We start from the raw sequence: 24602 nt of genomic DNA, 5'->3' as shown, positions 1-24602 counted from the left end.
TTTCATTAGGAAAATGGAAAAAAGGTGCACTGATTCATTGAAACATGTGGGAATACAGCTTGTACGGCAAAAAGAGAGTTTGTACAGTTATAACAAGCTACAATGTCAGTATTTTATTCTTCAGCAAAGCCTGAAATCTCTTTGGAGGCTTTCTTGTAAATTTCTTTCTTGCCTTTATTCTGAGCAGTAGTGTTATTTGTTTTGTTTTATTTTTTTTACATTGGCTGCTTTTTGTTTCATTTCCTGTCTAGTCCTTAAATCCTAGAATCCAGTCCCATGAATCATTAAAGCATAAAAACAGCTCCGAACACAAGCAATGAACCAGTGCTGAGGAGTGTCTGAAAGTCACGTTATAAGGAAGTAGGCAAAGATCCAGCAAACAGCTGACACAGGACCTGACTGTATACTGAAGCCTCATCAGAAATGGTCTCAGTAGAAAAATGTCTGCCAAGAAGTTGTCAAGGAAAAGGCTGAGGCACGCCAAACTACACAAGTAAAACATGGTAGAGGCTCCGTCATGGTTTGCATGGTTGCATTTTAGCCAGAGGGGTTGGAGGCCGTGTTAAAATAGAATTATAAATGAATAAACATACGGGCGTTGTTTGAGCCACCATGTAATACCTTCTGCAAAGAAACAGCTTTATTTTTCAGCATGACAATGAACCTAAACATACTAACAATGCAATAAAATACCTGGACACTATCGGTCATGGACTGGCCTCCCCGGAACGCGGACCTCAGCTTTATTGAAGCAGTGTGGATCATCTTCACAGAGAACAGAACAAAAAGCAAAAAGCACTCAAAACACCTGGAGAACTATTCCTAAAGACGACTTAAAGAAATGACAAGAGATCTGATTAAGAGAGTTCAGGTTGTGCTGTAGAACAAAGGTGGGCACACCAAATATGGACTCTTAACCTGACTCTGGTTTTGCCTTTTATGCTTTTTCATTAATGTTTGGACACGTTTCCGTCACTGCTTTTATTTCTCATTTTCCACAAAATATAAAGACAGGAGGAGAGGCTCAGGACTCACATTGTTCATAAGTTTTCCAAACTATCATCAAGCACTTGGATGTTTGGCTGTAATCTTATCTTTTTACCTTCCTGTCATTGGTCCCATTGATGAGCACTGGGAGTTAACAGACAACGGTCACACTGCTTTTATTCTCCTTTTATTTCAATTAACATACTTTTGATTCTTGATTGTAAACCTCAAACCCCTCCGGTCCAGCTCTCACAAAAACTTTATCAAAGAGGAAAAGCTCTCGTACAGATTTTTTTTCCTGTGATAAGCACGTTTGTTCTGGTGTTTTCATCAGGGGCCAAACAGGAAGCTGCAGCGACGCTCTCTACATGTTCAGATAAGTCAGACAGTCGGACCTCTATAAAACCTGACCTACGTTTAAAACAAGGCAGTTCTCAGACTGACAGCCGACCAAAGGAAGCAGATCCTTGAACCAACCAACCATGGTCCTCGCCCTTCTCTGCATGGATCACAGCTACAGGTTGTTTTACGATCTGTGACAAAATTATAAAAAATTCTATTCAATCTGGGAATTAACATACTATAACTTAAGTGTGGCCTACAAAATGACTCAGAGCAATAAAATTTGTCCATCCTTCCAACCCGGTCAGGAAGATAAACATCCCAAAACAATGAACAGTCCCGGAGCTGAAGGACAAAAGCAATACAAAGAATTATAAATGTTTCAAATGTTAAAAAATAGTCACGATTTGCATGCTTACTTAAGACCCTTCCTTAATAGAAACCACACCTAAACTAAGGCTACGTCCACACTACCCCGGAGAGATCTGAAAACAGCGTTTTCGTCTGAAAATCCTCGGCGTCTCCGCCATCGGTTTCATTTTAACAGAGTTGTGCATCCACATTGAGCACAAGTATGAAATGCAAGGCCTGCCTCAGCTGCCTCGGCTCTTTGAAACGTTGCGGGAAAACGTTGAGGAAAAGCACCGAGGTTTTTAAATGGACTAACAATGAGATGGAGTTGTTGCTGTGAGTAACACAACAGTACAAAGTGGCAAAAGCGAGTGAGAATTAGAGAATTGGAAGAAAAGCTATCTGAAGCATGCACAAACTGATAGGGCTGTCAAAATTGAGAGCAAACAAAACAACTGCTGTATGATGCCCTCTGCTCTCTAAGTTTAATAGGTCACTTGACTGCATCACATGACTAAAATGTGTCATTGTTTTCAAAAAGTCTCCATTTTAGCTGTGCACACTGCGATGTGAAAGCACCGTTTTCAAATGTATGCGTTTTCGAGAGCCAAAACAGAGAGAAAACGGTGTTTTCAAACGAAAATGCATTAGTGTGGACGTAGCCTAAGTCCTTGTTCTTATTTCTCTGCCTCACACACCTGATTTCATCTGAGCTCATCCTTTCACAGATCAAACAGGATCAGTTAGAGGTCAGAGGTCAACCACAGCAGTCTGTCATGTTTCACTGTTGGTCCTAAACCCACTCGGGGAGGTTTAATCTGTCTCTGTAGGGCTACAGGATCTTTCTGTTATCTGGATTCACACTAACATCATCAGTCAGGAGAAAAACAATCACACGAACCTGATTAGCAACTCGCTAAGTTAATCCTGGATTTTCCCCGTTGATGGCAACATCTGACCAACCACAGCCATGGCGGCAGATGTTACAAAGGAAGATAAAATTACAATATCAGAAAAATATGAAGAGGTTAAACACACAATGAAGACTGAAACTAAAACCCCTGCTGTAGACAGATCAGCTGTGAGTGCTTTAAATGTTTATGCCAGTAAGATGGGAGAAGAGCTGCTATATCAATAAAGTTTAACCTGTTTGAAGCCTGGAAAGTTAACGGGCTCATCAATATCACATCTTAGATTAGATTAGATTAGATTTGGGGTTGCTGAGCACCCAGAGAGCTGCCCATCCAGTCAAGGTAAACTTTACTCGTCCCAATGAGACGTCTTCCCTGTCTCTGTCAGTCCCTGCATCCTTAAATGTCTCCAGTTGTCCCGAGTTCCCTCTGACTGCCTCCTTGGTGTAAACCCCTGTTCCTCTCCGTCCTCGTCGTCTGTTGTCTTCATCTCCATTGTCCGTCATCATAATTTTACCATCTCTGTGCAAGTCTGCAAATTTCTTTATTAAATCATAAGATTTAATAATCCTGATAATAATGACTTGCAGTAGTCAAAAGTGTTGATATTAAAACCTAAGAATTTCAGGAAGTTTGTTTTACAAATAAATAAAGCTCTGTGGTCTCTGTAGTTCACCATCTCCTAGTCTCCAACCTTTAACCTCTCTGCTCTGTGTTGTTTTGTCTTTTAGATCAAAAACCCACCACGGCTCACCACGGAGGACACACAGAGAATGGATCTCTAGTACTAATTGTTGGTCTGTCAATTTTTGCTGTGCTTCTTGTTACTGATTTTGTTGTTTTTCTGATCTACAGAAAACATAAAAAGAAGCAGAATCAGGATTCAGACCAGCCTCCTGTTGAATTGCAGCCTGTTTGAAATGTCTGAGAGATTTTCTCCTGCTGCTGTTCAGACTCTCAGTGTTGTCACTGAACATTCAGGTACAGACAGATGTTCTGATCATCCAGCAGACAGACATCAAACATGTCCAGAGTTGGTTTGACGTTAAATTTCCCTGATTATCATCAAACCTGTTCAGACTGTGTCAGTGTGTCTCTGTGCTGTCTGTCAGAGACTCTGTGAACTACAGTGTTTGTTCATCTTCACAGTTTTCATGCGATTTGTTGATGGGAATTTTTTTTGGCTTCCAGCTGCTCATCTTATTGTACTTTTCTGTAGCATAGGTTTTCCTATTTATGTCCTGTATTTGGAAATTACAGGATTTGTATTTTCAAACATTTTTTTTTCTGTTGATAGAGATAAAAAAAAAAAGTAACTTCAGCCTGTGAACACAAAATATTCAGTTTGTGAGTTCCTTTATATATTCCTATATAACTCATATTAAAACACATTCAAGTCTCACAGAGATGAAACTTAGAGAAACCTGCAGTGTACACTGTGGGTGTAGTTCAACACACAGTCAATCATTAGCTGGCTGCAGATAACTGGTTTCAGAAATGTGGTTATCGATGTCTGTTCAGCTGGGCTTTCTGCTCACACTCCTGCCTGCATTCACATTAAAAGGAGTGTTTTGCAAGTCATGTGACCCTTCCTCCACACAACAACAGTTGTTATCAGATGGTGATGAGAAATATTTTAACCACTTAGCACACTCTCGGTGCTGCTGTTTATTTCTAAGGTGACGGCTGCACATTAGAGCTGTGGATCTTTACACTGGACCCCTTTAAACATTAAACTTTATGTCCCACAGCCTGATAACAGAGATGTGTAAATCACTTCAGTCTGTCTCAGGTGAAATTAGTTTTATTGATTGAACAGCTTTACCTGGTGTTTGTTCTGTGTTCTGGTAACTGCATTTTTTGTGCATATGAGACTTGACAGCAGATTAGAATCAAGTACAACAATATTTATGCATTCTCCAAATAACATATGCACATGTCCATAACATTAAGACCCACAGTTGGAGCTTTGTTTAGTGGTATATAGTGTTGTCTAGTGTGCGGCTTAACAAAGCAGAGAATCTCTGTCATGCTTAAAACCTGCTGCACATAAAAGAATCAGTGCAGTAGATGAACTTCTGATTTGTTGCTCTTTATCTGTACATGTTGGTGCTATTAACTTGGACGTGTGAGTCCAGAACAGTTCTGTTTGGTAACAATAAAGTCCATCAAATAAATAAGTGTCCAGATGGTGGTTAATTTTTTTTTAATGTGATTTTGTTCATTACTAACACTGGTGAGTGTAATCACATTACTGTTACTGTAATCACATTACTGTCATTTTATTATTGACAAAATATTAACGACATGTTGATGATCTGTTTATATCCATGTTAGTCTTTAAAGTCCAACATCTCCCTCTAGTGGCCATAAATAAACCATGTGGGAGCAAATACATTTATTCATTAACCAAACTACAAGATGTTGACACAAGGGGGCAATTGATGTCTCCATTAAACAGATGGATAATTGTTGGCATTCCTGGAGTGGCTTCATCTCAGGAGGTAGAGCAGATCACCCACTAATTATAAAGCTTGTGAACTGATCCCTTGATGCTCCAGTCTGCATGCCAAATATCCTTGGACAACATGTAGCTTGCCATCACCAGTGTGTGAATGTGTGTGTGAATGGGTGGATGACCGGATATGTAAAGCGCTTTGGGGTCCTTAGGGACTAGTAAAGCGCTATATAAATACAGGCCATTTACCATAAAAACTTTTTGTCTGATGCATCCATCAGTTTGAATGTTAGACAGAAAGCACTTAAGAGAGTAAAATTGTGGCATATAAGTACATATAAAAATTTACCACAAAAACTCAAATTATGTTGAAAAACTACTCAATGATACATTTTTTAGCTTTTCTAGATAAAAGATAAGATAAGAGATAAGATAAGATAGAACTTTATTAATCCCTCGGGTGGGTTATTCTGGGAAATTCGATTTCCAAAAAAAGCACAGCACCGACAGAAGTTACAGAGTTACAGAATATTCTATATATATATATATACACACACACACACACACACACATATATAAATACAGAGACAAATATAAATAAAATATACAAAGGGGATATAGAAATAAATAAATAGATATAATAAATAAATAATAAATAAATAGAATAAATAGGAATAAAAATAAAAATACAAGTGAATTGCACATTTCAAGTATTGAGGTCTATTGCACTGTTGACTATTTACAAAAAGTATTGCACAGTGAGGTGAAGAGGCACTACAGCTTAGTTGTTCCCTCCTTTGTCCTCCTGTTTCCCCTCCCTCTCCCCTCCAGGGAGGAGTTAAACAGTCTGATGGCGTGTGGGACAAAGGAGTTTTTAAGTCTGTTAGTTCTTGTCTTGGGGAGAAGCAACCTGTCACTGAACAGACTCTTCTGGTTGTTAATGGCCGTGTGCAGAGGATGCCCAGCATTGTTCATAATGTCCATCAGTTTCTTTAATGTCCTTTTCTCTGCCACTGTCTATAAAAAAAAAGCTTCATGTTTGAATGTTTTTTTTAAGTTGTCTTTTCACAAAGAAAAAACGTAGCCCTCCACCTCTGTGTTTGAACCAATAGAAAAGCTAGTGCTCAGAGGAAGACGGCTTCACTTGGCACTGGACTGGATGATGCCGTCATTCACCTCCTACATGGTTCCCTCGCTCACCTGGAGACCGCTGGAAGCACTGTGAGAATCATGGTCTTTGATTTCTCCAGTGCCTTCAACACCATTCTTCCCACAGTCCTGAAGGACAAGCAGGAGTGGACCATCAGCGCACTACCTGGATTCTGGACTACCTCACCGACCGACCACAGTATGTGAGGACTCAGGGCTGTGTGTCGGACAGGGTCGTCTGCAGTACGGGGGCCCCACAGGGAACGGTTCTGGCTCCGTTCCTCTTCACCATCTACACTGCAGACTTCTCCCACAACTCCACCCAGTGCTTCCTGCAGAAGTTCTCTGATGACTCTGCAATAGTCGGCCTCGTCACTGATGGGGACGACAAGGAGTACAGAGACTTTGTGGACTGGTGCCAGCGGAACTACCTCCAGATCAACACTAATAAAACCAAGGAGCTGGTGGTAGACTTCCAGTGTGGTGAGTGAGGGAGAATGGTGGCTAAGCTGTCATCCCTGAGCAGCTCCTTCAGTGGCTGCAGCACCCTACTGGTGTTGGCCAGAGGGGCCGATGGTGCGATATGGCAGCCTCGCTTCTGTCAGTCTGCTCCAGCTGTGACTACCACTGTAACTTGCCTTCACCAGTGTGTGAATGTTAGAGTGAACGAATTGTAAAGCGCTTTGGGTGCCTAGAAAGCGCTATATACATGCAATCTGTTATTATCATTAAGAGCATTTCTTTAAACTCTGACAGATCAAAGACTGCTATATTTACTAAATATGAAAATATACTTAATAACTCACTTCTTTAATATTCTGTGCAATTAACTAACATTCGGTTCCTCACAGCTTCATTCAGCTGCTCTGAGGAACTGAATGTTAACCATTCAGTTTCTCCTTTATCTCACATTTGACTTCATGTTAAACTATTTTAACATGAAGTTAGAATAACCTGAGCAGTAAGTGAAAACACTCGGAGTGTTTCATATAAAGATTTGTGAGTGGCAGCAGTTTCATGTCTGTTATCAGCTGTTTTGTCTGCAGTGACGTCCTCTGTGTGTGTTTTACTGTGCAGACACTGATCCAGCTGCAGTTTACTCAGCAGTGAGAACTGAAGACGTCACTTATGGAAAAATCATCACAGACAAGAACAAACGATCACAGATAAGAGGTAAAGCTGCTCTTCTTCACTTCTGGATTAAAGCATCCCGAGGATGGTCATGTGATCTGTAACACTGGAGCAGCTCTTTCTCTTTTATTTGTGCCTTAAAGGTTGCACAACTAAAAGGATGAATTTGTTGTTAATGCGTCGTATAAAGAAGGCTGAACAGACCAAACAGTGTTTTCAGCCTCTCAAACTGTTCTTTAACACAATTTTAAAACCTTTTATTTTAATTTCTGCAAACAGAATTCAGTAAAACCGCAGCAGAAACTTCCTGTTGTTGGCTGCTCTCAGCCTGAAACTCTGCCTATGGTGCCAAAAACTAAGCACAAATTTAGAGGTGACCACGTTTTTGCTGTAGCTGCTCCGAAGTTGTGCAATGATCCTTCCATGTTAGCCATGTTGGCCTCATTGCTTTCTGAATTTAAAACGCTTCTTAAAGCACGTTTATGTGCTGATGCCTTTGGCACTCTTTTAAGAGGGTGACTCTATTTTATATGATTTTATTTTCTGTTTATGTTATTTATATATGAACAACATACATTTGTGAACCCTGGTTTATGTTAAAGTGCTTTATCAGTAAAGGTGTTATGGTATGAGCCTGACAACACTGATGAGAACATGTCGGCTTTCTTGCTTGTGGTTAGTGTGTCAGTCTGCACTGAGAGAAGATGGCGGCTTTGCTTTTAGCACAAAGGCGTCACAGTTCTATCCTTTCACCGATTGGCTCACAGCAAAGGTGCTGAGAGGAGAAACTGTGAGAGAATGTGATTGGCTCACACAGAAAGATGGAGGCTGGATTCAAACCCAGCACCTTCTTCCAGTCAGACAACAGCATCACCATGCTGCCTCAGGGGGACGTCCACTAAATGGTTATAATGGTTGTAGTTTGTTTCATTAACTAAGCTGCAACACTGACAGCACACTGAAGTAGAGTCGACGTTTTAAATGATATTTTTAATTGATTTGTTGTGAATGAAGTCATAATGTCAGGATGTGCTTTATCGATTATCACAGAGAAACTCAAATATCATGTAATCATCTCAGTTAACCTGAAATTATGTCAAAACAACGTTGCTGGTTTCTTAACTTTTGAAAGCACAAAAGGTTTTATGTATTTCTGTGTGTTACACTTAAAAAAACAACTTAATTTTAGTTTTGCAACAAAAGAGGAACTGCAGAGTGTCTAAGTTCATATTCTGGAATAAATTTATCACATGAATCATTAAGAGGTTAGAAATCCACCAATAACTCTCAAATAGAGGAAGAATACGTGCTCAGAGGAAGAGGGCGGGCTTTACTTGGTGTCAGTGACAGAAATGAAAAAAAGCTCAAATGAGTGAGAAGGACGATGAAGGAAACATCTGTGCTGTGTCTGCTCTGTAAGTAGAATCTCTGTGTTTGTTTGAATTCTTGTACTTTGACTGTCTGCTCTCCTGATAACTGATGATGGAGGAGAAGACATGAAAAACAAATCAGGCTGAATTCAAGTTCAAAACACCACGAGGACCAACTGCAGGTCTGAAGTTTAACAGAGTTACTGATGAATTTATGAGTGAAAAGCTGAAATAAAATGTTGGTGTTTGTATGAACAGAGCAGAGTGGTGCACTCTTACGTGGACCTCAGTTTAGTGCTAGTCTTTTGTATTTACTAATACATACAGTTACATATTATTATAACATAACTGTATGTGATTCCTTGTGTAACAGTAACTACATTAGAGCATGAAATATGAAATGATGTGATCAGTTTTATTTTAGAATTCATTATTATCAAATATTACGAAGTTGTTCTTTATGTTCACCTCAAATCAACCTGAGTGTCATTTCTCTTTAGTTCTGATCTCACTGCTGAGCTGCACAACAAACCAAGGTCAGTAACCTTCTTCTGTCACAGTTTAAACCTGATAAACTCTGACAGGTTTCACACATTTGGATTAAAACTTTCAGTAAAGATCTCAAAGACGTGATCATCAGTTTTTCATTTTAACCCTCACAGCTCGTCTGACTGTGAGTCCCAGCAGCTCTCAGTTCTTTGAAGGAGACTTTGTGTCTCTGAGCTGTGAGGAGGACGACAGCTCTGCTGGATGGACTCTGAGGAGAAACACAAGCAAACGACAGAGGACTCAGTGTGGAGATGGGTGGGGAAAACCAGCTGGTTCTTCCTGTAACATCACTATGATGCTTCATGACAGTGGAGTTTACTGGTGTGAGTCCAGAGAGGGTCCCATCAGTAACATGGTTAACCTGACAGTCACTGGTAAGCTGAGTGTGTGGAGTTAGTGTTGATGAAGCTGTGTGTAAATGGATGAAATGCTGTAGTTTGTCTCTGAAGCTGTACTTCGCCTTAGAAATAAGGCGAAGTACAGCTTTACTTTGCTATAGCTATGTGCTATAGTTTACTCTTATTAGTGGTTTTTACCTGTGAACATAATTCCACACTTATATGACTCTGATATTATAGTGTTAATTGTTTTATTCTTTTATTCTTTTATGTAAAGCACTTTGGCATGCCCTTGGCTTTTAAATGTGCTCTATAAATAAAGATTGTTGTTGTTGTTGTTGTTGTTGTCTGTGTTGAGGTGGATCAGTGATCCTGCAGAGTCCTGTCCTCCCTGTGATGGAGGGAGATGACGTCACTCTGCTCTGTAAAACAAAGACCACTCCCTCCAACCTCCCAGCTGCTTTCTATAAAGATGGCTCCCTCATCAGGAAGCAGCCTACAGGTCACATGACCATCCAGCATGTTTCCAGGTCTGATGAAGGCCTCTACAAGTGTGACATCAGCGGTCATGGAGAGTCTCCATCCAGCTGGATCACTGTCACAGGTGACACACTCACCTGTCTGTGTTTCTGCAGCTTTCAACATTCTCCAAAAGTTGATTCTGTTCATCTGGACGTAGCGTTTTGTGGGAGAAACGTTTCGTCACTCATCCAAGTGACTTCTTCAGTCTCAGCTGACGGCAGGTTTCCCCAAACTTATAAACAGTACATTTGCATAATGAATGAAACCAGCCCACTGAAGGAACAATGGGCTGGGAGGTCAGTTCCTTGATCATAATTATGCAAATTCACATGACCACTGACCAAAACCCATTGATCAAAGCCCACTGATCAATGGCCATGAGTACCATTCACAGAGAGTTGGGGAATGGCTGCAATCACAGCATTGTAAGATGATGAAAGATGTACCTTTAGGCCCCCTCCTCGATTCAGAGATGGTCTTTCCCTTTTCACGTAAATGGCCTCCTTGACTCCGCCCTCAAACCAGCGTTCCTCCCTGTCCAGGATGTGTACATCCTCATCCTTGAAAGAGTGTCCACTGGCCTGTAGGTGTAAATAGACTGCAGAGTCCTGGCCTGACGAGGTGGCTCTTCTGTGTTGTGCCATCCGCTTCTCCAGAGGTTGTTTGTTTTCCCCGATGTATAAATCCTGGCAATCCTGCACTTAACAGCGTACACTATGTTACTCTGTTTGTGTCGGGGACCCGATCCTTGGGGTGGACCAATTTTTGGCGCAGCGTGTTTTGGGGTTTAAAAGCCACAGAGACACGGTGTTTAGAAAAAATGCGTCTCAACTGTTCCGATACTCCTGACACATATGGGATCACTACAGGTTTTCGCTTAGGCAGCGGTTGTCCTTCTCTCCTGGATCAGCTGGAACTTTCTTTAGGTGCCTTTCCAGCTTTGACAAACGTCCAGCTGGGATAACCACATTTACTCAGGGCCTTCTTGATGTGATGTTCTTCTGCCTCCCTGGCCGCTGTGTCAGTGGGGATGGTGTTCGCTCTGTGTTGTAGCGTCCTGATGACAACCAGTTTGTGCTCCAGTGGATGATGAGAGTCAAACCTTAGATACTGATCCGTATGTGTAGGTTTACGGTACACGTCAGCTTTTAGATGTTCCCCATTACTGATGGAAATCTCACAGTCTAAGAAGGCTAACCTGACACTTTTCATATCCTCCCTGGTGAATTTGATGTGTCGGTCCACCGAGTTAATGTGATCCGTGAATTGTGGTACATCCTGAGATTTGATTTTCACCCAGGTGTCATCCACATATCTGAACCAATGGCTTGGTGGTGTTCCAGGGTAGGATAGCAAAGCCCTCTTTTCCACTTCTTCCATGTACAAATTGGCCACGATGGGTGAAACTGGGGAGCCCACGGCACACCCACGTTTCTGCCTGTAGAACTGACCCTTGTATGTGAAATAGGTGGAATGAAGACACAGTTCCAGAAGCAAACACACTCGGTAGATGCTGAGAGTGGTCCTGCTGCTGAGGTTGGGGTCATCCTGTAATCTCTTACGGACTACCTCCAACGCTTCTGTGACTAGGATACAAGTGAAGAGACTTGGAGATGTTATAGGTGACTGAGTTGATCATACAGACAATCGGTCTCATGACGTTTCTCCCACTAAAAACGCTACGTGCCGATGAACAGAATCAATATTTGGAGATTTAATTACCTGAATGATTGAGCATGTATCAAGAGGTTTCAACATTCACAATGTGACGAGAACTTAATGAGTGCGTTTGCTTTATTTTAGACAAACACACCACCACACCTACATCCATCTCTCCTCCATCATTCTCTCCTCCTGTTCTCTCTGTGTTGTCATCTGTTGGATCAGTCTACTGGTGTTATTGGTTCTTCTGGTGAGATAAGATGTTGACAGGAAACCTTAAGGTGAGACTCACACGTCATCATTAACGGGTCTGTGTTGATGCTGATGAAGGAGTCAGTTCAACAGCTCGCTGACTTGCTGTAGCAGGAGTAAAATATCTCAGAATTGTTCGATTTAAGTGAGGCCCATCTGCATTTTCTTAGAACCACATGTGGTCGTGAACAATGATGGAAATTCACCTTTTATGAACCATTCTAGACAACTTCAGCTTGTTTCCTACTCTGTTAGCATCTGTGATGCCGGATGGCAGCTGTTGCATGTAGTTTGCTAGCTGTCATATAGACTTGAAATTATTAACCTTTAATATCATGATTTTTGGGCCACATCTGGATCACAGAGTATTTGGAAGTACAGTAGCGGCACATATGAGGCCCAGATGTCGTTCACAAACAAGTGTGAACGAGATCTGGGCCTGAGACACATAAAGAGACCCAAGATCATCAAATGTGTGTTTTCAGCCTCTCAAACGGTCCTTTGGTTACAGCATCATTTCTAAAGTTCTGCATGTTAAACAGCAGCAACATCCTGCTGACGACCGCAGTTAGTCTGATGCTGGTGAGAGTTCTCACTGTTTTTCCAGCTTGTGGTGAGGCGTCTCACTCTGCACTGAAAGAAGATGGCAGCTTTGTGGACGCTACCTTCCTGTTCACACAAACACCTCGCCGTTCTGTCCGTCATTCATTGGTTCACAGCAGAAGTGCTGACAGCTGGGAAAAACACAAGGTACTTCACCACAGCTGTGACACAGCTGTGGTGAAGTACCTTCATGCTAATGTGTCAAACACCAACATGGTGCATAACACCTTCACAACATAACAACTACGCCGTGAAAACACAGTGTGTGTCTGTCACACTACTCTAATTTCTCAACATCTGCAACACAGTGAACATTTAACACATTTTAACCACAGTGGAAGCTTCTGATCACAACAGAGGCTGTGTGTGTTTGTTACAACATCTCTCTGTTGTCAGAAAACCAGCTGCTCTTTTAAAATAAACTTACTGGCATTGTGATGCAACATTGCAAATAATAATAACATGTAACACCTGACTCATATACCTGTCAGCAGGGCCTGGTCTCTACATTGATGTTTATTTAAAATATCTCCTTGTTGATGCTTGTAACCCAAAATATGAGTTATGTAAATAATCCACAAGACAAATGTATCATTTCCAGTGTAACAGTTTCCATTTGTTAACGATTTTAATAAAAACTAAATAATGGTTCCTGTTTTAAGTCACATTGTTCTGACTGTGAGAAAGAAGAGAGAGAGAAGGTGGAAGCAGGAAAAAATGACTTTTCATGCATTTCTTCAGCTAACGGTTACAGATTTGTGAGCTCCACATTTGAGATTTTGAATTTGAAGAAGCAGTTAACATGTGAGCAGTATGAAAGCTCTGTGATTTGTACCTGAGCTGGTTCCCAGTAAAGTCTGAACTGGGACTGTGTGTGATGCAGAGAGGTGGAGATTGAAGGTCTTGATTGAACTACAAAGCTTGTAATCATGTTTCCTGTTGTTTGAACTGTGTGTGTTTGTGTTCAGACTTTAAACCAGAGCCAGACGTCGTCTACTCTTCACTGAAGTAGTCCACCAGTCCAACCACTGATGTCCAGCTGCTGGTCTCTAACTGGTCCCCCCAGCACTTCAGACCAGAGGACATCCACATATAATCCATGACATTAGAAATAAATCTGAATCAGATAAAATATAATTGAATATGTTTCCATTGAATAGAATCTAACACCGACTTTCAGTTGATTAGTTGTCTTTTCTCTACCAGCCTTCAGTCTTTCATTAATTTCTCTATTAAACCCTTTGGATTTTCTACTTTTGCCCTTTGGTAAAAGCACCATTTTAAAAGTCTTACATTAAAAAAGTCATTTGTTATTATAATGCTGCGTCCTCTGGAGTTTTACTGTTTTCTATATTTTCTTTATCTTTGTTGGATACTACATTTGGGGACCTGGTTTGTCTGTTGCTTGTCTGCAGTTTCAAAAAGGTGCCAGATGGAAAATTTGACTTGTTCGAGGTCAACTAACCAATAAATGTATCACAGGTTCTTTATTAACTGGCTGACAAAAAAGGGGAAAACAGTACACTGTGTATTTATTCTTAGGAAATATTTTACTTATTTAGTGATACAGGAGAATAAAAAATATCATAACATGAAAACGGAGAGCTGAAGAGAGAAAGTAGACTCATGAACATGTGACTCGTGATTCAGCTCAGAGCTCCTCTTACTAACAGTGATCCCAGGAATAACATTTGAAATCTGCTGCCATCTACTGGTAATACTGGGTGTTACAGCATAGCAGCTTCTTTCTAAATGACAGCAGTCATTTATAGCTTGAGCTTTCAGTGCCCACCTGGTGACCCTAGAGGTAAGGTTAGGATTTGTTTGCATTTTAAACACATGCTAAATGATGGTTTCATTCCTTACAAACCATCTGTGAGCTTAACCCGATCCACTAACAGGCTGGCTGGATAAAAGTTGCTCTGGTAAAGAGCACGAGGAATACTCTCTGACCTGCTGCAGAGACCTGGCTGAAGAAGCAGAAAGCAAAAACCAGTAAAAAATCAGCCAAAAAAACGATAGTTCCTGAAAGTAGCACTGAAGGCCAAATTAAAGACATTATGTTTGAATTAGCATTTGTAATTAGTTTTAGATCTGCTCAAAGAGAAATTCAATCAGGTCTTCTGCAAAGTTTAGTCCTTCGTTCTTATTAGCCCTGCTTCACGAGTATCTACTCGGGTCAGATTGACTTGGTTTTTAAGGTTTTCCATTAGGGGGTAGTACCTAATAACAGGTAATTTTTTTATACTGGACAGGGTTCAAAGCAATCGGAGGCAATCAGGGGTCCTCTATTTTTGTGTTGTGTTTGTGTCACATACGTAAATGAACTTTGGGCAACATTTCTAACAACCCCACATATTAGGAGGTATGAATTCTAATGGAAAATGGACAAAACTGAGTGGATTCAATTAGGTACAAGTGGGAAAAAGGTTCTAACTGTTCAACCTTTACATACATTTGCTTGATATTATTATTATTATTATCATAAATAATTTTCATGTATTTTACCACACTTATGCAGTTTTACTCACCATTGTCCTCTGATAATATAACAAACCAATGAGCTGGTTGTCTGAAAGAAATGGAACTGAAAAGAGACGAGACAGACATATTTGTGATTGGTCCAAAAGTCTGAGACACAAAATGTGGTCATATTTATCTCTGTCTCTGAGTCACAGTGAGGAAGTCAGTCACGGTTTTGTTTTGTTAAGGGTATCAGAGCTGCTTTCTATCACTTAAAAAAATTCCCCAGTTTTGGTGAGAGAAATCCTGGGATTTGATTTAAATGTTACTGAGCACTAATTAGCAGGTATCTGAGTCTGTGTGATGCTCCCATACAGTCTGTGGATGAGCATATTTTTTTTGTCTGGCAGTTTTAGAAGCAGAATCATCGTCTGAATGCTTTGTTGTGCCAAACACAAAGAGATGCATTATGGACTCTCTGTAGGCTCCTCTCTTTTTTATCTTTTTGTTTTATTTATTTATTTTATTACTATTTAATTCATTATCACTTCCAGAGCAAAAAAGTGGATGAAAGCCACTTTGGGAGAAGACAGGAGAAGAACGCTAAGATATTAGAAGTGACAGAGAGAATGTGAGTGTCTGTGTTGAGCATTTGTCATGAAAATGAACTTGGAAATGAGGTTGAGGCTGTTCATGGACCCCCGAGAGTGCTGAAGACCTAGAGTCACACATCTCAATCACAACTGTTCGTCCATCCCAGCAGGGGAAAGAGGGAGGGCCCAGATGGAGCTCCCCATGCCAAGTGCAGGAGTGCCAGTCACCCACACAAAAACTGCACAAGGACAGATGTACTGAGAGACTCCTGCACTGACGTTTCATAGGAAAGTCCAAACAGCCTCACTGCTTCTCCATGAAGAACAAAGATTTGCTCTCTGTGGCTCCAACACAACTTAAAGACAATCAAAGGTGGACAAAGTTCTCCAGAACAGCTGTACCTTTATTCATTAGAACAAGTATATTGCAGTTCACTGAGAGACAGACAGATTTTGTCTTTACATATCTACCTGTTTCCTTGGAAACAAATCCAATTGCTGTAACTGTGACACTTGCTTTGCATATACAGTAGATCTTTGTCAAAAAATGAGGATGTGAGCTTTGATGTCACACACAGTGGTGTTGAAGAGGAACAGGAATCAGTTCGTTCAGCTTTTTAGTACAAAGGTCAGTTCACCCACAGATTACTTTTACAAAAAAGAAATTGCTTGTGTTGAACAAACCTTAATCGGGCCCCTTTTAACCGACAGAGAAACTCTCACTTTTTATCTTTATATGGATTTTTGTTCCATCCTGATGATCAGAAGAGTGAGGATTTAAGAATTTCTTAAGAATAACTAAAAGTAAGTGTTAGCTGTCTTTTTTAAAATCATTTTCAGCCTTTTTATGTAAAAAGTAAAAAGTTCATTTGTAATGGTTACAGTTTGGTTAACATCCACCCACAAAAATGTTTTAACAGAACAACTGATTCAAAAAGTCACACCTAACACTACCGTTTCTCTCCAATTCCCCCTCAACCAGCCTAGAGAAGTTAACATGATTTAAATGTAAATAAAAGGCTCGTCTGTTTACATCTCTCCCTCACAGAAGGCTTCTCTGCAGAGCATCAAATCTGCATGGCAAAGTGACACACTTTAGGTGATCTTCATCCTTGGGAAAAGTGGTGTCAACTATTTCCCAGTCTCCTAGTATTTGTGCCTCACACAGAAACACAATTCCATCGCTGGACTTCCTCTGCACCGTCACTTTTAGAGCTTGGCACGCTCTCTCCATCCCTCAGGTTCTCATGTTCCAACGCTGCTGAAGGTTTAAGGCAGAGCACGTCGTACACCTTAGTCGTCTTCCTCAGCGTCAACATTGAATCTTTCATTTTATTTAAAATCTTGCTGTGGGAAGTCTCCTCTTGATCTCCTGGAAGCTCAGTAGCACAGCTCTCTGTGTGATGTCTGCTGTGCTGAAGATGATCTCTGATCCTCCTGAAGCCTCTCTCCTGGCCTCAGCTCCCATCTTGTGGACGATCCTCTCAGCCACTCCTTCTCGTCATGGCACCTCACGACATCTACAAATTCAAAAATGACACTCCTCTCGCCACACGGCTTTCGCCATGTGTCAACTCCCCAATGAGACATGTACAAGAATGTTGCACATTCTCTCTAAAGCAATCTCCAGGGTTTCCCACTTGGAGCAGCCACACTCCAACCTGTAACCCTGTGTAAAAACATTAATCAGCAGTCACATGTTAAGCTTGTTTAACTCCCAGCTCCACCTGGAGCCTGTAACCTGGAAAACAAATCTGCTAAATCAAACTTCACATTTGCAACCAACTATAGATCATGAGAGTGATAAAGTACTCAGCATAACAGACAAGTATCATGTGCAGGTTTTCTCCAATCATGAAATCACTATTATTACCATAATTTGTCCCAAATCATGAATCATCCCAATTTATTCCACAATTTAATCTGTGACTTTCCTTAAACAATGTCACTCCACCCATTTTATCACTATGAGTTCAATAGCCCATCTTCAACTATTCCATAAACACTGCATCCCTTATTTGTTTTTCTCATGTCACTTGTCCACTTCTGCTGAATCCTCCACATGCACTCTTAAAGAAAACAAACATTAGCAACACACATGGCTCATGTGGTGGGCAGGCGTCGGCCATCCACATTCCAGAGGTGCCATAAAAAGACCATAAAGTTAGCCATCCATAGCTGTGGAAAGAAGTGACACTAGTTTTCAACACAGAAAATTTCTCACATGTTATTCACATTGTCAAAGTAGCCTTCACATTTTCCCAAAAACACAGTGTAACAGCATCACCAACTCATAACCTGTAGTAGAGAAACAAACATCCACCAATTGTTCTGTTAGAAATCACATCATCAAATCACATGAAGAACTGTAATGCTGTAGAAAAGAATGCAAATGTTAGCGCTGCACAGGTGTGCACACACTTTCTCACAGTAACTTCTGTGAGCAACACAAGCCCATGAATAACACACCCCTGATAGATTCACAAACATAAAAATGGCATTTAAAAGGTGAAACCATCACGCAACCTCAGATGTTGCTGTCATCTTTCTGCTCCTGTAAAAGGAAACACATAAATTCATCCACCCTTTTGTCCTGTCTAGGTGGAGCTTAACCTTGAGTCGTGGTTAAGTCTTGTCAGCTTTTACCAGTTAGTCAGTTTGTTTTTATTTTATTTCCATTCATTCATTCATTCATTCATTCATTCATTCATTCATTCATTCATTCATTCATCCATTCTTTCTTTCTTTGCTGATAGTGGAACCTATCGTCGCATTTAGTTTCCACTTTCAGCAAAATGACGTCATTTCAAAAGAAAAAGAAGAAGGACTTTAGATCGGATTTCCTCGCTGAATCTTTTTTAGGCAGGGACTAATTGTCCCAAATAAGTGGCTTTCTCCAGAGCCCATTTTAATGTGGAGAAACTCACTTGCAACAATTCTCTCGATGACGTGTAGCGCTTTTAATTCCCGACGTGCAGATCTGCTTAAAGAAAAGAAATTCACAAACAAAACTCAGTGCACTGTTCAAAAAATAAAAATAAAATGAAAAATGACAAATAAAACTGAAAAACAAAATAAAAAGAAAAAATACAGAAGCCCAGTCTTAGGACTTGTCACAGGATATTCTTTCTCTTATAGGTGAGAAAACACCCATACTTCAGTAACAAAACAAAACAAAAAACAAAACAAAACAAAAAAATCTGCTAGTTTCACTCATTTAGTTTCTCTCATTTAAACTCTGGCTGCAGGATTCTGTTCACCCCTGCTATCATGTTCCCCAAAATAATACTAATTCAGTCGTCTATGTATCAGTTCTCAATCCACTCAATAAACCAGACAGGATGATGGTGACAGTATTACCTACTTAAAATTGTGTTTGATCTTCATTACATGTGTGTGTGTGTGTGTGTGTGTGTGTGTGTGTGTGTGTGTGTGTGCGTGTGTGTGTGTGTGTGTGTGTGTGCGTGTGTGTGTGTTTGTAGGGTTAATACATTTTGTTTTTATGTATCCTTTTATGTACCTTCCCCCTTTTTTCTGAAACAAACTCCGTTCACTCCAAATTTTGTTTCAGAAACATCTAAATGAAAAACTCTGTCATAGTCAGGCACAGCTAAACCCAAATGCTTGCAGGTTACCATAGGCAACCATACTGTGTGTTGTTAACCCCTTCTACAAATGCCCTCTTTTAATGTATAACACTTTGTGTATGATTTTTTTTTTATCTCTGGTGCATATTAGCTGCATGTGTGGTGTCACCTTTCCATCTTTCTAACAGTACACTTGCACACCTCAGTGCTTGTCTTCCTCCCCCTTTTGTGGTGGTCTGGACACTGTGTCAATCCTCCACTTCCAGGCAGTCGCTTGTCTCCCCGGATTCCTTAACCCAATTTGATTGCCCACACTAAAACAGCCGCCTCAGTCCTCTTCTGCTCCTTTCCTTCTCTCCCACTTTTCAGTCCAATGGCAGTCAGTTTTCTTCAGCTTTGTCCCGTGTCTCTCTTTGTCCCACTGTCTCTTTCATTGCCATCTCACTCCAAACATGGCAAATGTCAAGCTCAGACAGTCTTCTCAAAAGTCCTTCACACACAGTGAGGTTGCAGCTTGCTGGAAACGCATCTCCATCCATCCAATCTAGATGGTGGTTCTTCTCTTTCTGATGCCGTTTGCCCACAGCGCTGCTGGACCTCTCTGCTCAGATTGTCTCTTGGACTCCTGTCCACTGTTGATGTTCATGCTCGTGCTTCTGAAACTGCACTCTGTGTCTTCAGGGAGAGATTCGTTTCCTTGGAGCTTGCTTGTTCAGGATGAGGACGGGAAACTGCAAAACAATTCAGCCAAAAAATTCTGGCTGGGCGTTTCTATTTTTTCTAATGATTTCAACCTATAATTTTCTTCCGACTGCTGCCCGTGGAGAATTGATCCAGGTCCGTTCCCCACCTGTAATCGACAGACTGAGAGACTTTCATTATTCACTGTGACTGCATATGTTTTCATCACTCCTAAAGCAACACATCTCTACTTATTTTGTTTTGAACTCTACTGACTTTAAACCCCAAAAATGAAATTTTATTTATTCTTAACTGCAAACACAAAAATCTTCTTGATGTTGTTGTTAATTATTTTGAACTTATTTATCATTACTCTAGCACTAATCCACTCTTTAATTTGCTTTATTTACTTTTAATTCATTTTCTCCTCTTTGATCACTACGATTTCTTGACTCTTATTATTTCACAGAAAATCAACTAATCTACTTTGTCTCCCTCTTTGTCATCAAGGAATTCACACACACTCACAGGCTGATCACTCGCCCCCACCTTTTCTTTCTCTCTCTCACACACACACATTTTACTCATCGTTCGTTCCACCTGTGAACCCGCCCCTCGAGGCTGGCTCACACACACTTCATGCTTCTCGCAGTCCCATTCAAACTTTCTGCGAGACACTTCTGCTGATTCAGGACAACGCCCCAATCAGCACATAGAGCGGGTGCCGTCCGCTCTCGTACACTTCACAAATCATTCAAACTGCGCCACGGACTCGATACCGCAGCTACTCTCCCCCAAAAAAATATAAAACCAAATCAAACCCCCCAATTAACTTCACAGTTTGCAACAATTCGCGACACGGCCGCCTGCCGCGATTTCTGCACACCACAAACACACACTTTTAGACACGAATCCTTTTTGTTACTTTAATTGACTCCCGTACTTCAGATGAGACGCCGACTCTAACGGCGCTTTCACACACACTACACCGTCCTCCTTCTGCATCAGGCACCGGTTCAACTCAGCTTGGAATCTAACCGGCGAAAGCAACCGATCCTGCTTTTATGCATACTTCAGACTGTGACAGGGACCTCTCCCCGACTTAGTTATTTAAGGAGCCACGAATCCCCAGGTCACCACCCTGGATCTCCTGCCTTCAGGTCCTAGCCCCGCGTTCGAGACTAGGTGGGGTAACCAAACCCGTGACACGCGCAGCGCTCAGCTAATAGTAACACGTTTCCTGCTTTAACGCACGAGGATGGATCACCGCCACTTTTTTCCTAATAACTAAGACGGATGAAACACCGATTCTATTAATCCGTAACAAAAATCTCCTGCTTTAACGCACTGAGATTTTCTTACGGGGCGCTAAACATCAACTTGGAGTTCTTACAAAAGTCTCTTGCTTTAACGCACTGAGACGGACGCTAGCCGCCTTTTATTTTTTTCTACTGAGTGAATTTACACTGGGATACGTTCAACTTAGCGAACAGATAATTTAGGCTTTAAACAATATGCACGGTTCGAAAATAAACAGGTCGTGCTTACCTTTTAATCATGTGAGCTAGCTCTCTGTTCGCCTCGTTTCACGAGCTCAGCTCTGCCAATTCATCTCTGGGCCTTGAGCGAATTCCCAAGGGTTTCGGCACCAAAACTGTCGGGAAATCAGTTTTACCCCGGTTCTTTTTATTCCTCGAGCATCCAGAGATGGCACCGGACTCAGTAGTCATTTTCACAAAACTTTTATTCACCTTTATTCATCTTCATTTACTCATCTTCATTTAAGCATCCACTTCTAGAAGGGAAGACGAGGCCAGTGCCCCTCTGCAAAAATCTTCACCCCTTTGTCTGTGAAACACAGTTTTATAGGGCGACCCCATCATAAACCCCCCCCTACGGTGTGCTGCAAACTCTGTGTCTGTGTCTATGTGCACGAGCACGTAAGTAAGTGTGCGTGTGGATGTGTGTGCGTGACCGTTAAAACACTGTGGGTGTAGGTAACTCCCTAGAGGTCATAAAACCCCTCTCACTTCCAGACCACAGGTATCCAGTTACACATGTAGAGACCCCCACCCTAAAACATCCTCTGGGGAATTTCCACTCAGTGGGGGAGAAGCCTTCTACAATCTACTCTTAAGTTCACAACACAATGAGACCTTCATTACTTTAAGGACAGTGTCTCTACAATAGTTCTACATTCTATGATAACACATTTCTAAACTCTACATCAGCTAAATATTCCTCATAACGCAGTAACGTAGATGCTTAAGGGAAAGTAACAGTAATCTAATTACTTTTTTTTTGCAATAGTAATCCCTTATTTTGCTCGTTCCTTGAAAAAAGTAATCAGATTACAGTAACGCATTACTGCCCAACTCTGGTGAAAGAAGGATCAGCTTTATTTCAGATTTGAATTTCAGTTTGTGATAATTCTGTTCTGTTTGTGATTACAGGAGCTGCCCTCAGATTCAGACCTCAGCACCACCCAGTGACAGCAGACAGATCATCCATCATGTTCACATGTTAACAGCAAAATTAACTGATGAAAACAGTACAAAGGTTAAAGTACCACACGTGCTGCAGTGAAAGCTGCAGCTGTTTTATTGATAAAGTTAAAGACAAAGAATTCATCATCCGTGTCACTTTGTCACTATATATCAGCATTAACAGGATCTCAGTTTGGTTTTTCACAAAGCTGCTGATCTCAGACCTGCACAGCTTCTGTTTTAAACACTTGATGTACTCAGCTGCATGAAGAGCACAAGCTGATTTTCTCTGACACAGTTAAATAAAATCTGATGAAGGTCAAAGGTCGTCACTTGTATGTCGAACTACAAACTTGTGATCTGGAATTCTTTCACAGTTTTTGCAGATAGTCTGTTATTTACCATAAAGTGATTAAGAGGTATTTGTATCAGAGTAACCAGAGAGGATCATATATTTTTAAATATATAACTTTCTACAGGACTGAATATAATATCTGTATGTAAAAGTCCGGAGCCTCTGGGGAGTATCTAAGTATTTATAGCATTACACAGACCAAAGGTATCATCACAGTGTTCATGAAATGCTGGGTTTATCCATCTCCTGGGAGTGCTGAAGATTTCCCTGTGAGGGAGCTGCTGGTGAAGATCATGAGTCCTGCTTGATCCATGCGATGAGCTTCAGTGTTCCTGGTGTTTCTTAAATAAAGCCTCTCTCAGTGGGTCAACAGAACATCTGGCACAGGACAGCTGTGATGAAAGAAAGGGAAGAAGTTTCTCCAAACCTCTGGACCCAGGAAACCCAGCTTAGTCCTCATAGTCTCCCTCACTAGTTTCTCCCCAGCGTGAATGTAGCTATTGATATAATATGGACTCTATTATTAAATGAAAAGAACAAATTAGACTACACCACTGAAACCTGCTGCTGTTTTTAAAGTTTCCATGTTACCAGGACGTAGAGGGCTCTGAAGATTTTAAACAGCTTTAGATCCTTTACACTCACAGTCTTAAATGTTAAAATCTCAAAGGACAGCATTACATCGCTACACATCTGCATCTAGCATCGCTAACTAGCTAGCAACAAGGCTCCAACCCATTGCGTATGCTAGCGACTAATCTAGCAAACAAATTAATAACAGAGTGATTTTAGATGTTTTAGAACTATGAGATGATAAGTTGCGTGCCTTTTTCATAACAGTTACATGGTTGTATTTACCTTAATTGAACGAGTTGTCAGTCGCGGTAAACCCATCAGCAAATAAACTGGAGCAGCCGGGCTACGTAAAAAGTGTAGGGGGGGGGGCGTATGTGCGGTCACGTCAAGACACTACTGCGCAGACTCTGGCTCCAAAAATGCAAGATGGCAGCCTCCACAAGCAGGATATTTTGGCTTCATTTTTGCACAATGGGAGGAGGTGTTGTTAATGTTTGCTACAGTCATAGGGACAGACCCGAGGCGGCCGGCGGTCCGCTTCTTACTGAACTTCAGGTAAGAAGTTATGACCTGCAGTCGATCTGGGTCAGATATAAACCAAGTTTAGGTGGAGTTTATTTTTGTTGTGCTGACTTTTTACAGTTACAATAACGTGTCCTGTGTACTAGCTAGCATGACGGAGTTTATATACGGCTGGGCGGGTTCTATGATGTTACTGATAGTGAACTTTATTTTATTCATAAGGCTAGTTAGTAAAGTTGCCAACTGTCCCGTAAAAAACGTAATTGTCTCGTATTCAGAGAAAATATTACGTGTTTTGTATTGAGGCGAAACGGAACAGTTTGTCCCGGACTTCAGTTAGAATGGAAAAAGACACAAAGCTGGAGTTATTCTGCATCTTTATGCCGTCAGCTGCCTCTTCTTCTCTCATTCTCTCCCCTCGGCTTTTCTCTCTTATTCGTTTATCGTCCACTTTGCGCTAGAAAGAGGAAACCAGCAGATGTCGCGCTAAACAACAGCAGCACGTTTAAGCAGCTTGATCAGCTGATGTTTGCTGGAGCCACAGCTGTAAAAGCTGCTGTTGATGATATTGGTTTGATATGTGGTGAGAAGGAAACGTGAAGATGGAACCAGGAGATGTCCTTATTGAATCATCAGAGCTGAACAGGTTTCTGAGAGACAAATAACACCAGGATCCTTTTCTACGTAGCTGACAGCTGGTAACTGTGCAGGGGT

At 41.1% G+C, this 24602-nt stretch overlaps 3 protein-coding genes across 3 annotated transcripts in view; 2 read left to right on the top strand and 1 right to left on the bottom strand.

Annotated features, from left to right (window-relative positions):
- Positions 1-24602, top strand: part of LOC309695629 (uncharacterized protein) — a 409672-nt gene that overhangs the window by 329198 nt on the left and 55872 nt on the right. The gene's annotated exons all lie outside the window — the stretch shown is intronic.
- LOC309694246 (uncharacterized protein) overlaps positions 1-24602 on the bottom strand; it is a 174314-nt gene that overhangs the window by 134895 nt on the left and 14817 nt on the right. The gene's annotated exons all lie outside the window — the stretch shown is intronic.
- LOC309695221 (Fc receptor-like protein 5) lies at positions 8645-13799 on the top strand. Its single transcript, XM_082515735.1, has 6 exons — positions 8645-8744; positions 9200-9235; positions 9362-9622; positions 9945-10190; positions 11912-12051; positions 13594-13799. Exons 1-5 carry the CDS (start codon positions 8714-8716, stop codon positions 12022-12024), a joined length of 687 nt encoding a protein of 228 aa, XP_082371861.1. The 5' UTR covers positions 8645-8713; the 3' UTR covers positions 12025-12051; positions 13594-13799.

Source organism: Aulonocara stuartgranti, assembly GCF_965226115.1.
Source record: "Aulonocara stuartgranti genome assembly, chromosome: 3".
NCBI classification, from domain to species: domain Eukaryota; kingdom Metazoa; phylum Chordata; class Actinopteri; order Cichliformes; family Cichlidae; genus Aulonocara; species Aulonocara stuartgranti.
This window is presented reverse-complemented; position numbering and strand designations above follow the sequence as displayed.

Excerpts from the sequence above, each read along its gene's own strand:
- LOC309695221 (XM_082515735.1), top strand. The coding sequence starts at position 8,714 with ATGAAGGAAACATCTGTGCTGTGTCTGCTCT. Across the intron at positions 8,745-9,199 it reads ATCTGTGCTGTGTCTGCTCT|TTCTGATCTCACTGCTGAGC; the intron begins GTAAGTAGAATC and ends ATTTCTCTTTAG. Across the intron at positions 10,191-11,911 it reads CAGCTGGATCACTGTCACAG|ACAAACACACCACCACACCT; the intron begins GTGACACACTCA and ends GCTTTATTTTAG.